The 13,909-nt window shown below is 29.4% G+C and overlaps 1 protein-coding gene across 1 annotated transcript in view; it reads right to left on the reverse strand.

Annotated features, from left to right (window-relative positions):
• Positions 1-10,364, reverse strand: part of LOC144960238 (uncharacterized) — a 105,905-nt gene extending 95,541 nt beyond the window's left edge. Inside the window, exons 1-10 of the mRNA XM_078893245.1 lie at positions 10,200-10,364; positions 8,856-8,960; positions 8,548-8,640; positions 7,406-7,468; positions 5,797-5,871; positions 4,367-4,441; positions 3,293-3,367; positions 1,823-1,897; positions 738-812; positions 291-365 (exon numbers count right to left, since the gene is read on the reverse strand). Coding sequence (XP_078749371.1) covers positions 291-365; positions 738-812; positions 1,823-1,897; positions 3,293-3,367; positions 4,367-4,441; positions 5,797-5,871; positions 7,406-7,468; positions 8,548-8,640; positions 8,856-8,960; positions 10,200-10,266 — 778 coding nt within the window. The 5' untranslated portion in view covers positions 10,267-10,364. The remainder of the gene's footprint in view (positions 1-290; positions 366-737; positions 813-1,822; positions 1,898-3,292; positions 3,368-4,366; positions 4,442-5,796; positions 5,872-7,405; positions 7,469-8,547; positions 8,641-8,855; positions 8,961-10,199) is intronic.
• Positions 10,365-13,909: the final 3,545 nt, after the last annotated feature.

The following is a 13,909-nucleotide window of genomic DNA, read 5'->3' on the forward strand; positions in this document are numbered from 1 at the left end:
ACCTTAACTAAATGTAAGAGAATCGTCAATATCTTAAAGAGGAATAAAATAGTTTTAATAGTAATTTGAAGAAAATTAATGTTCATATTCACATGAAATTAGATGAATGTAGGAGATAAATTGTTGATATATTAGCCAGTAGGATGAACCTTAAATAATCTGTAATTGTACCCTTGACCAATCACACTCTATAATATACTCTAACATATGTATATTCAAATTAGAATTGGTTTCATATAATGTAAAAGTAAACGGTATATATAAAGATGTGTATAATAGCTAAGTGTTACCTTTGTCCATGGAATCTTTTATAGAATGATTTTGGGTCTTTTCCAAATCTTCCAACAAATCAATTCTTGACGAGACTGTGTAAAGAAATTAAAGATTTTTATTTCATGTAACCTAAATGTAGGAGAATTGTGCATATTTTAAAGAGAAATAAAATAGTTGTATTATTCAAATGGTTTTATAAATAACAAAATTTGAAGGAAATTCAATTTCATATTCACAGGAATTTACCTGAATGCAAAGTTGGTTTTGCTCATCAAAGTTGTGTATCGACTTCTACCCCTCTTGTCTCATTTGGTGATATAATAGCCAGTATGATCAACCTTAAATAATATATGATTGTACCCTTGACCAATCACACTCTACAACATATTCTAATATATATGTATATACATAGTAGAATTTTTTTCATATAATGTAGAAGTAAATCGATTGAATCTAAGTATTACCTTTGTCCATGGAATCTTTTATGGATTGATTCTGGTTCTTTTCCATTTCTTCCAACAAAACAATTCTTGACGAGACTGTGTAAAGAATATTAAAGACTATAATTTAATGTAACTCTGTTTTTACTAAATGAAGATAATCGTCATATTATTTACGACACAAACCATGTTTTTCTTATTCAGATATGCCTCATAAATAACAAAAGTCGAAGAAATATATTTCCTGTATTTACAAAAATAGAGCTGTTTCTATTATAATGAGATTGTGCATGCGGGATGGAGATCAAATCCGAAAAGTCACATATTCTAGGGAAGAGCCGAGACAACCCTTAGATGAGAATCAATTTCAATGGTGAAAACATAAAGCAAGTCACTTCATTCAAATACATGGGAGTTTTGCACACCGAAGATGAGACAAGCACAGCAGATGTGAAAGTTAGAATTGGAATGGCAATGGTTGCTAGGACATAACCCAATTGAGATCGGAGTGGACACTACTTTCCACGCGTTGCTAGGATTTTGAACACTTTTTTAGCCAATCCGGGTTCGAACCTGGTGCTAAATAAGCTAAGCGCGAGAAATCAGAGTGAACTCTTCTAAGTTTTGTCGAGTTGAACAGAATAACGATATTCCAACGGTTCTGTTTTATATTATGTTCGTCTAGTGGTTATCAGGAGGGAGACAAGAAGGATGAAAGATAAATAGATTTGGTTCGTTCATATTTGTGTTGTACATGTAATTTAGTTTCTGTATGAAATGCATCGTGTTTGTAAATCTTGGTTTCCTTCAATCCATTGTTACCATTGTCTAGCCGTGAAACTTGGACCGTCTTTCTCTTCCTTCTGATCATGCTAGGTCCATGCGAGTTCTCTCCTTCTATCCTCCTAGTCTTTTCGTTTCTCTTTGTGACGTCTCGGGGTACTTGGCTCTACCGGTCCTCTGGGAGCGCCTGATTCGTTACAAGATACTCTCAGATATCTGCATTTTTATAGTAGAATTGGTTTTACTTGAAATAACATTGAATTGTTATTTAAAATATAATAGATTTAAAAAAATATATAATTATGTGTGTTTTTACTATGTGTTACCTTTGTCCATAGAATCTTTTATAGATTTAGTCTTCTTCTCTTCCATTTCTTCCAACAAATCAAATCTGGACGAGACTGTGGAAATGAAAATTAAAGTTATTGATTTTAAAGTTAATGTAAACTCTTCCATACTAATATTTGAAAATCATCAAATTTTTTTCAATAAAAACAAAAGTTTTCTTCTTCAGATTGCTTTTAGGCTTAAATGTTTTTTTGTTAAACTTGCTTTTTTATCAGCAAAGTTTTATATTATATAACAGTTAGGTATTGCTTTTAAATTTTAGTTTAAATATTCAGTTTGTGTGTTGATTGTGTATGACATTTCAGTATAAAAAATCTTGATATGCGAAGAGAGAGTTTAAAATTCACACAAGATTTTTCACTATATAACTTTATTTGATAGATTCTAAATGCTCCAATAAAAAGAGATAAGATAGGAAAAAAATGAACTATCTTTATCCATTTCTAGAAATTGATATTTGGTATTGCCATAGATTAAAACATTAAAATCGAAATTATATCATTGTATAACAAGATGCATCATTGTATTTTATGTGTTTCAAACGCATTCTTGATACATTATAATCTCATAGAATATAATGGTATAACAATATATTTCATCTAATCTTATATCTTTTATACGCTGTATTGATATATTATAATATATAATTGTTGATGGCAAGTGTTTATCACAACAATTTATAGTAAAATTGTTCACCTTATTAAGCGATTTCCAGACGCTACATTTATACATTATTATTGTGTAATGATTTTAAGGAAACATCACAATGTTGAGATAGCAGTTTGTCATAGATGTCTGTTTCTTCCTTTTTTTAACAATCTAGCCTCTTTTGTTGATATATTAGCCAGTGCCATGAATCTTATATAATCTATGAGTTTACCTTGGCCAATGGCACGGAAAAATATAATCTACAATATATGTATATTCATATTAGAAATAGTTTTACATTATGAAACAGGAACTAGTTTATATAAAGATATTTGTGTTATCCATGTGTTTTCTATGAAATCTTTTACAATTGATTTTGGTTCTTTTCCAAATCTCCATGCAAATCCATTCTTGACGAGACTTTGTAAAGAAATTAAAGATTTCTATTACATTTAACCCTAATTTAACTAAGTGTAGGAGAATTGTCCATATTTTAAAGAGAAAAAAATAGTTTTCTTATTCAAATGGTTTTATAAATAACAAAATTGTAAGGAAATTCATTTTCATATTCACAAGAATTTAGCTGAATGCAAAGTTGGTTTTGCTCATCAAAGTTGTGTATCGACTTCTACCCCTCTTGTCTCATTTGGTGATATAATAGCCAGTATGAAGAACCTTAAATAATATATGATTGTACCCTTGACCAATCACACTCTACAATATATTCTAACATATATGTATATCCATAGTAGAATTTTTCCATATAATGTAGGAGTAAATCGATTGAATCTAAGTATTACCTTTGTCCATGGAATATTTTATAGATTGATTCTGGTTCTTTTCCAAATCTTCCAAAATGTCAATTCTTGATGAGACTGTGTAAAGAATATTAAAGACTATAATTTAATGTAACTCGGTTTTTACTAAATGAAGATAATCGTCATATTATTTACGACACCACCCATGGTTTTCTCATTCAGATTTTCTTCATAAATCACAAAATTCGAAGAAATATATTTCCTGTATTTACAAAAATTGAGCTGTTTCTATTATAAAGAGATTGTACATACGGGATGAGGATCAAATTCAAAAAGTCACATATTCTAGGGAAGAGCCGAGACAACCCTTAGTGAGAATCAATTTCAATGGTGAAATCATAAAGCAAGTCACCTCTTTCAGATACTTGCACACCGAAGATGAGACCAGCAAAGCAGATGTGAAAGCTAGAAATTGAATGGCAATGGTTGCTAAGATATAAACCAAAGGAGCTCGGAGTTGCCTGGATTTTGAACACTTTTTTAGCCAATCCGGGTTCGAACCTGGTGCTAAATAAGCGAAGCCCGGGAAATCAGAGGGAATTCTTCTAAGTTTCGTCCATTGAACAGAATACCACCATTCCAGCGGTTCTGTTTTAGATTATATTCGCCTAGTGGTTGTCATGAGGGAGACAAGAAGGATGAAATATAAATAGATTTGGTTCGTTCATATTTGTGTTATACATGCAATTTAGTTTCTGTATGAAATATATCGTGTTTGTAAATCTTGGTTTCCTTCAATTTATTGTCACCATTGTCTGACCGTGAAACTTGGACCGTCTTTCTCTTCCTTCTGATCATGCTAGGCCCAGTACAGTGGCTTGACCTTCCACACGGAGGCAACTTATGAACGAGTTCCCTCTTTCTATGCTCCAAGTATTTTCGTTTCTATTTGTGACGTCTCGGGGTACTTGGCTCTACCGGTCCTCTGGGAGCGCCCGATTCGTTACAAGATATTCTTAGATATCTACATTTTTTATAGTAGAATTGATTTGACTTGAAATAACAGTGAATTGACTTTTTAAAAATATAATCATGTGTGTTTTTACTATGCGTTACCTTTGTCCATAGAATATTTTATAGATTTAGTCTTCTTCTTTTCCAAATCTTCCAACAAATCAAATCTGGACGAGACTGTGGAAAGAAAAATTAAAGTTCTTTTATTTTAAAGTTAATGTCAATCCTTCCATATTAATATTGGAAAATCGTCAACTTATAAATACATAAAATAGTTTTCCTGTTCAGATATTTTAAAAACGAAACATAATTTTGTAAAACTTGCTCTTCTCTGCAAAGTTGTATATAATATTACACGTCGCTACTGTTGACTTTTAATTTTAGTTGAAATATTCAGATTGCGAGTTGATTCTGTATGACATATCAGTATAAAAATCTTGATATGTAAAGAGAGAGCTTAAGATTCACACATGTTTTTTCACTATATAACTTTATTTGATAGATTACAAAAGCTCCATTAAAAAAAGATTGGATAGGAAAAAATTAACTATATATATCCATTTCTAGAAATTTACCTTTGGTAATGCCATAGGTTAAATCATTAAAATCGAAACTCTATCATTGTATAACAAGATGCATCATTATATTGTGATATTGTGTATGTTTCAAACGCTGTATTGATATAGTATAATATATGATTGTTGAATACAAGTGATTATCCCAAAAAATACAGTAACATATATCACCGTATTGTGTGATTTCCAGATGGACAATGATACATTATTATTGTGTATTATTTTAAAGGAAACATCACAATGTTGAGTTAGACGTTTGTCATAGATGTCTGTTTCTTCCTTTATCTAGCAATATAGCCTCTTTTGTTGATATATTAGGCAGTGCCATGAATCTTAAATGATCTATGAGTTTACCTTGACCAATGGCCCAGAATAATATACTCTACAATATCTGTATATTCATATTAGAAACAGTTTTACATTATGAAAAGAAACTAGTTTATATATAGATATGTGTGTTATCTAAGTATTTAGTTGGAATCTTTTATAATTGATTTTGGTTCTTTTCCAAATCTCCATGCAAATCCATTCTTGACGAGACTTTGTAAAGAAATTAAAGATTTTTATTACATTTAACCGTACCATTTCAAAATGTAGGATAACCGTCAATATTTTAATGAAGGGAAAAAAAGTTTTCTTATTTAAATGTGTTTTATAAATCACAAAATATTGAAGTATATTCATTTTCATATTCACAAGAATTTAGCTTAATGTAAAGTTTGTGTTGCTCATCAAAGTTGTGTATCGACGTCTACCCCTCTAGTCTCATTAGGTGATGTATTAGCCAGTATGATGACTTTCATTAATATGTGAGCGTAGTCTTCAACAATCACACTCTATAATATATATTATATATATATATATATATATATATATATATATATATATACATATGTATATTCATAGTAGAATTGTTTCATATAATGTAAAAGTAAATAGATTGAATATAAGTATTACCTTTGTCCATCGAATCTTTTATAGATTGATTCTGGTTCTTTTCCATTTCTTCCAACAAATCAATTCTTGACGTGACTGTGTAAAGAATATTAAAGACTATAATTTAATGTAACTCGGTTTTTACTAAATGAATATAATCGTCATATTATTTACGACACAAACCATGGTTTTCTTATTCAGATTTTCTTCATAAATCACAAAATTCGAAGAAATATATTTCCTGTATTTACAAAAATTGAGCTGTTTCTATTATAAAGAGATTGTACATACGGGATGGAGATAAAATTTGAAAAGTCACATATTCTGGGGAAGAGCCGAGACAACCCTTAGATGAGAATAAATTTCAATGGTGAAAACATAAAGCAAGTCACTTCATTCAAATACATGGGAATGTTGCACACCGAAGATGAGACCAGCACAGCAGATGTGAAAGTTATAATTGGAATGGCAATGGTTGCTAGAACATAACCCAAAGGTGTTTGGTGTGGACCCTACTTCCCACGCGTTGCATGGATTTTGAACACTTCTGTAGCCAATCAGGGTTCGATCCTGGTGCTAGTAAAACGAAACGCGGGAAACCAGAGGGAATTCTTGTAGGTTTCGTCCAGCTGGACAGATAACGCCATTTCAGCGGTTCTGTTTTATATTATATTCGTCTAGTGGTTGTCAGGAGGGAGACAAGAAGGATGAAAGATAAATAGAGTGGCTTCGTTCATATTTGTGTTGTAAATATAATTTAGTTTCTGTATGAAATGTATCGTGTTTGTAAATCTTGAAAGGCAAAGAGAGAGAGAGAGAGAGAGAGAGAGAGAGAGAGAGAGAGAGAGAGAGAGAGAGAGAGAGAGAGAGAGAGAGTTTGACATTCACACATGATCTGTCACTATAATATTATATATATACTTACTGTTTATCTTCAAAACGCTGCATTAATGAGATAAAATTGGATAAAATGTACTTTATTTATCTATTGCTGGAAATTTACAATTGGTATTGCCATAGTTTTTTACATTATAATCTCATACTATATCATTGATAACAAAATATGTCATCTTATTTTATATATTTCAAACAATGCATTGATACATTAGAATCTCTCCGTATAGCACTGTACATTAAAATAATTCATCATATTTTATATACTTCAAACGATGTAGGATAAATCATAATATCCCACTATACCATTGTACAAAAAGAATATGATCTTATTTTATATGCTTCAAACGCTGTGTTGATATATTATAGTATATGATTGATACAGGCAAGTGTTTATCCGAACAATTTATAGTAAAATATATTAACTTTTTGTGTGATTTCCAGACGTAGCATTCATACATTATCATTGTGTAATATTTTAAAGGAAACCATCACAATGCTGAGTTAGGGGTTTGCCATAGATATCCATCACTTCCTATGTAGACTTGTAACCCTCCAATCTCTATTGAAATTAGGTACGTCTAATTGAACTTGTTATAATCTCTTTTTATTTTACATTTGACAAATCATTACAATAATATACTCTAACATACCTGCATATTTGTAGTCGAAATCGCTTGACAGGGAATGACAGTAAATAGTTTATATAACTATCTGTGTTTTAAATACGTGTTACCTTTGTCCATAGATTTACGCTGCATCTTTTCCAAATCTTCCAGCAAATTAAATCTTGACGAGACTGTGGAAAGAGAATTGAAGATTATAATTTAATTTAAGTCTCTCTTTACTAAATGAAGGAAAATCGTCTATAAATCCAGTGTATAGCCAGTGTCGATTTTAGGTGAATTATGACTTATGAGATATAGCATGTCCATCGCACATGTGTATAGACTTGTCGATTTCAGATGAATCAGACTGTGTTATGATATAGAGAATGTCTATTGTACAATTCTACACACAATGTCTAATTTAGATGAATTAGTGTTATGATATATAGAATGTCTATTGTACCATTGTACACACAATGTCTAATTTAGATGAATTAGTGTTATGCTGTAAATAATATCTATTGTACAATGTTACCAATATTGCCTATTTTAAATGAATCATTATGTAAATATATAGAGAGATCTACTTTGCACCATAGTATAAAAAGTGTCAATTTAAGATGAATCACTGTGTTATATATTGAGTCACTCTATAGGATATGTCAATTTTATATGGACCTATAAAGATTCGATAGAAAATGTCAAATTTACACATTTACAATGTAAATCTAAATACTCTAATCTTTATCAAATTAATTCTTTTGGAAGATAAAAGGACTATTAGAGTTTTTAAAATGAGAAATGATTTCACAGTGATTGTTAAGAAATAAATATCGTAAGATATTATTAATGTACAAAACTGCAATGCATTTCCTTTGTCAATTTAAGATTTGACATTGAATAGAAATAAAACAAGCATTCTGCACTGGACAACACAATAGATTACTAACGACTTCATACTTTAACAATGAGCATAATAGTTATAGCACTAACTTGTTACACGTGAGGATATTGTATGGCAATTATGAAATTCCAAATCTTGTATAAAATTAATCTGTTTATAAAGACAACCAACTATTTAAAATCAAAGTTTAATGTACATTTTTGTTGTTTTGAAATGATTCATGAACTGAGAATAAAACCGATTTTTCTTTTTAGCAGAAGTAGATTTGTTGACAAAGCAAATTATAGATGAATTGATTTCATCTGTGGAGAAACGATGATTTTATTAGGAAGATCAAATGCAGTTTACTCTCTATAAATATCTCACCTTTTTCATTTTCTTTCTTCTGCTCCTTTAGTTTTTTCTCCTGCTCCACCAATGTTGTGTCCTGCTCGGCCAGTTTAACTTTAAGCTTGGTGACTGAAATAAGGAAATATAGCTTCATGTGTGAACGATTTGGTTCCATGTGCCTAATGTATAACAGTTGTTATGTTCTATGAACGTTATCAGTCTTAACATATGAAATGTTATGATAAAATAAATTACAATGTGATATAGTTGGGTATCAATATGAATGATATAACATGTTAAATATCGTATCCATCATTTGATTTAGTCTTAATATATAGACATACCTTCTTCCTGCATGATTTTCTCTTTTTCTTTAAGTTCTTGGCCGTTTTTTTCCAATGTTGTTATTTTCTCTAACAAATATCTAACAATTACAGTGATATCCTCATCTGTAATAAAATTACAAATGATTGATGGATAAACAGTTTTACAAATTATAAGAAAGTCGTGTAATTATAAAGTTTATGTGGAACAAACTAGGGTCGGTCATTCTAGCAATTTTATCTTGTTACCATAATCAACATATTTTTGGATTCTTCATAAATTCTCTATATTGGTCTTTTTAAATTTACTCTTACCACAAAGACTATTATTGTTTGATGGATGATAGTGTGTGATATTTATTGCTGTCTCTAACGTTTTGACAATCAATTGTAGAGTCGGATATGTTAATGTAAGTAAAAGTCCTTACTCAAAGACAATGATCAAAATGAATTTCACACATCTCTGTAAGATATAAATAACATTATCCTAGTAGCAGCTTAAGATTGTTGTCGTCGAATGTCAATAAATTGTCGTCAACAAGTCAACAAAGATTTGACAAGATAGAACAGTCGAAAAAGATGGAGCGTTTCATTCCTGATACTAAAATCTAAATTCAGCAATCCTGACAAAATACAGAATAGTTATCGTTGACGTCATAAACAATGTGATAAACATTTGATTTCATATGTAAATAACACGTTTTCTATCAGTTGAACATACGAGATTAAACGAAAAAAACAAAACAAACAGAAATAGAGCCCGCTTAATTATATCGAAAAAAAAAAACTATTTCTATTTTCTGCTTAAGTGTCATGAAGTGCCGATGGTGGAGTGGTTTTTGCTTGTCCAAATATATGTTCAGTAAATCCATACATTTCCTCTTATTGTCTAGATAGTCTTAACACACAAATGCGTTGTATTTGTCACGATATAAGCAACAATTTTTATATTGCGATAACCGTTACAGTCTTTGTCGTATAACGGATTGTTTTTCTTAAAGAATCATGAAACAATGCCAGCCTAACATTCATGAGATTGAACCAAATAAATGAAAATAATAATAATTTGATACATGAAGATGGGTGAGAATAAGAGACTCATACTTTTAGAATTAGAAAAAAAATGGACACTTCTCTACAGAAGAAATTATGGTGTTGAAGAAAAGAAATAAAGCTAGAGAAAGAGAGAGAAAGAGAGAGAGAGAGAGAGAGAGAGAGAGAGAGAAAGAGAGAGAGAGAGAGAGAGAGAGAGAGAGAGAGAAATAGAAAGATAGTGTGTGTGTGCGTGTGTTTGTGTGTGTGTGTGTATTTGAGATAAAGATAGTGTTACATACATAGAGAAAGATAGAGAGAGAGAAAACTTACTTTCAACCGTTACGTTTACTTCTGCCTTCATTTCATGGAATTGAAAATTTTCATCAAGATAATACATTTGACAGACGTATGTTCCAGTGTCTTCCTCGCCTGGGTTTTTGATCGTCAATTTGAGAAAATTGTTGATAGAATCTTTTGTCAGGTTACCTTGAGCCTGAAAATATCAGAAAGGCCAAAGTCAGAACATGCATCCTTAATATTTTATATGTGGCTGAACTATATGCGGCCACATGGTGTAGTGGTATTGCAGCCTTTTGTAGGATCGGAAGATCCAGGATTCGCGTTCCACTCTGAACGGTGCAGTGGTAGGATCGGAAGGTCCAGAGTTTGAGTTCCACTCTGGCGGTGCATAGTTGAGTCTGTGGAAAAAGGTTCTTTATTAACATTCTCTAACCGTACTCATGTGCAAAATGGATACATGGTCGTTAACAGCGTTGTCTCTGTTCGAAAAAAATATAATATCGCCTATCAGGCTTTGTGGCTTGTCTTACACACTAGGTTTTGCTGTTGTCTTAGGACACCTTGTACAGAGCATTTGTAAAATTATTTGATATTGCCCTATATAAAAATGCTCAAAGCTCAAGCTTAAGAATTTGTGGGATATCATTTTTTTTATTGACACTCATTATCAAATAGCAATGATTCACATTATTTTCATTAAAGAATTAGTTTAGTAATATGAACATAAGAACGAAGTTCATCTCACTTCAGTTGTATCTCTGTAGGCTTAGAAAAACTTTAATTTCTGATATTAGATCATCATTTCTTTAATAGTCTTCTCTTTCAATTCAATTCGAATAAATGAATACTTTTCTTTCAGCCTGATTGATATCATCTTGGTTACTCACTTCTCACAGCAATTTGCGCAATGACTGCAACACTATTCCATTACTCATATGACCTCATATTATTTTTAACATTCATGTCTCACTCTCAAGACTTTGTGGTGCACTTCAATATTTTGATATACGTCATCAAAACGTCTGAGTTTTATTTCTCACCTTTACCAGTTGAAGTTCTGTCTAGATGGGATCAAGCATACGAGAAGTACTTTCTGACTGGAAGTGGAACCTCACAAGTCCCAAAACATTATGATTAACATTCTCAGCAAGATAGCATAAGTTACGTAATATCGACATATTCTCAATTATTTTAATTGTGATGACCATGCAATAGTAGTATCGAATGGCTACACCTCTATTTTGAATCTTTTAATCACCATTCATTTATAAGAAAAATAATTCATCATATATAATATCTATATTCATATCATCTCTAACAATTTGTGATTGGTCTTTTTCAAAGTAACTGGTTAACTTTGGGGGCCTTATTTATCACATTTGTATTCTATAATTGTCTTCAATTTATCTCTTGAGCTCTCTTCAGACCAGGACACCAATTAATTGTAATGTTTTGACATCCAAAAGGAAGTTTTGTTATTTTTGAATAAATGACTGCTATGACGAGTCAAAAAAGACTTCGGAATATAGAATTATAAATTTTGTGCTTTAAACCGTCAAGTGTTTTACTCTGGAATACGTCGTTTAAAAAAATTGACAAACAAAATAAAAACTCGTCCTTCAAAAATCAATCAATGTAAATGCATCTCATCTTAGTAAAATCTTTCAAACCTGGGACTTACAAAGTCCTTGGAAAAAGTCCTGTATCTTAGTATTTTTGCAATAATGAGCTTATTTAAATCGATTGGCATTCCAAATAAGAGTTTTCTAGCCAAATATCCAAAATATGGCAGTCAAACGAGTCAAATCTTACAATAAGAGCCATAAAAACCCTTTTTGTATTTCTATTCGTTCTGTTATATCAGAACAGGCATTTTACATATCACCCAGGTCTTATGGATTACAAGGGGACATATTTACACGAATTCAATTCTGAATTACCAATCAATTTTAAAATATATTGTTGGTCTCCATTGAGCCGGAAATGTGCCTTGAACTGTTTCGGAGATAATGCAGTATTTTATGGACACAATAAAGACAGTTATACATCATTAGAGATTGCTACTATGACCGGATTGTTATGACAAACAGGTTGATATTAAGACATGTAAAAAAATTGATGAAATCTGTGTTATTTGGGTTTTCAAATCCATTTGAAAAAGTTTTGTTTTTTTCTTTTAAATTTTCCCTTTAAATCAAAAGAATTTTTACGTCACAATTGGGAAAGGTGTGTATAAGACGATAACGTCTAACGGGGGAAAAAATGACTATTTTTACATTATATTTACTACAAAATGTCCCGTAATTTTTGCTATACAATTTAAGGGGCTAAGGGAAAAAAAAATTTAAATTTTACACATTACTTTTCTTCCTTTTTTTCCCTTTTTCCCTTTTTCTTCTTTTCTTCCTTTTTTTCTTCTTTTTTCTTCTTTTTTTTCTTCCCTTTTTCTTCTTCTTCCCTTTTTTTTCTTCTTCTTTTCTTCTTCTTTTCTTTTTCTTTTTTCTTCTTCTTTTCTTCTTCTTTTCTTCTTCTTTTTTTTCTTCTTTTTCTTCTTCTTTTTCTTCTTTTTTCTTCTTCTTCTTCTTTTTTCTTCTTCTTCTTCTTCTTTTTTCTTCTTTTTTCTTTCTTCTTCTTCCCTTTTTCTTCTTTTTCTTCTTTTTTTCCCAAATTGGGTTTTTTTTTTAAAATTATTATTATTATATGATTATTAAATTTTTTTAAAATTTTTTTTATTATTATATTTTTTATTATTTATTATTATTATTTTTTAATTTTATTATTTTATTTTATTATTAATTTTTATTATTATTATTATTATTATTTTTTTATTTTATTTTTATTATTTTTATTATTTTTATTATTTTTTTTATTTTTATTATTATTATTAAATTTTTAAAATTTTTTTATTATTGTTATTATTATTTTTATTAAAAATTATTATTATTATTAAATTTTTATTATTATTATTAAAAATTTTTTTATTATTTTTTTTTTTTATTATTATTATTTTAAAATTTTTTTATTTTAATTTTTATTATTATTAAATTTTTTATTTTTATTATTATTATTATTATTTTATTTTTATTATTATTTTTTATTAAATTTTTTTTATTATTTTATTATTATTATTTTTATTATTATTATTTTATTTATTTTTATTATGATTTTGGGTTATTATTATTTTTATTATTAAATTAAATTTTTATTATTTTTTATTTTTATTTTATTTTGTTTTTTTTATTTTATTATTATTATTATTTTAAATTTTTATTATTATTATTATTATTATTATTATTTTTTTATTAAAATTTTTATTATTATTTTATTATTATTATTTTATTTTTATTTATTATTTTTTTATTATTATTATTTTTTTTTATTTTTTTAAATTTTTATTATAATTTTCTTATTTAATTTTTCTTTATTGTCTCGAATGTTTTGGTAACAAAAACCCCAACTTTTTTTTCCCCTTTTTGTCCCTTTTGCAAAATCCTTAAAAACCCAAACACTGCAATTGGATGATCCCCTTCTTCATAATCTCAATTTTCAAAAATTTTTTCTTTATCCCCAAACAGGGGCCTTAAAATTTCAGGTTTTTAAACGAGTTGGTCCCCGTAACCCTCGTGTTGAAGGTTAGGAGATACGTCCAGAAAGGGGGGCTGAAAACCCGAAAAAAAAACCCCAAAAATATCAAATTTTAAAACAGACTGGTCCCACTCGAAGGGGTTACGGCGATGCAC

The sequence above is a fragment of the Berghia stephanieae genome, chromosome 15 (genome assembly GCF_034508935.2).
Source record: "Berghia stephanieae isolate SIO BIC M18660-M18661 chromosome 15, UCSD_Bste_1.3, whole genome shotgun sequence".
In the NCBI taxonomy this organism is placed as follows: Eukaryota; Metazoa; Mollusca; class Gastropoda; order Nudibranchia; family Aeolidiidae; genus Berghia; species Berghia stephanieae.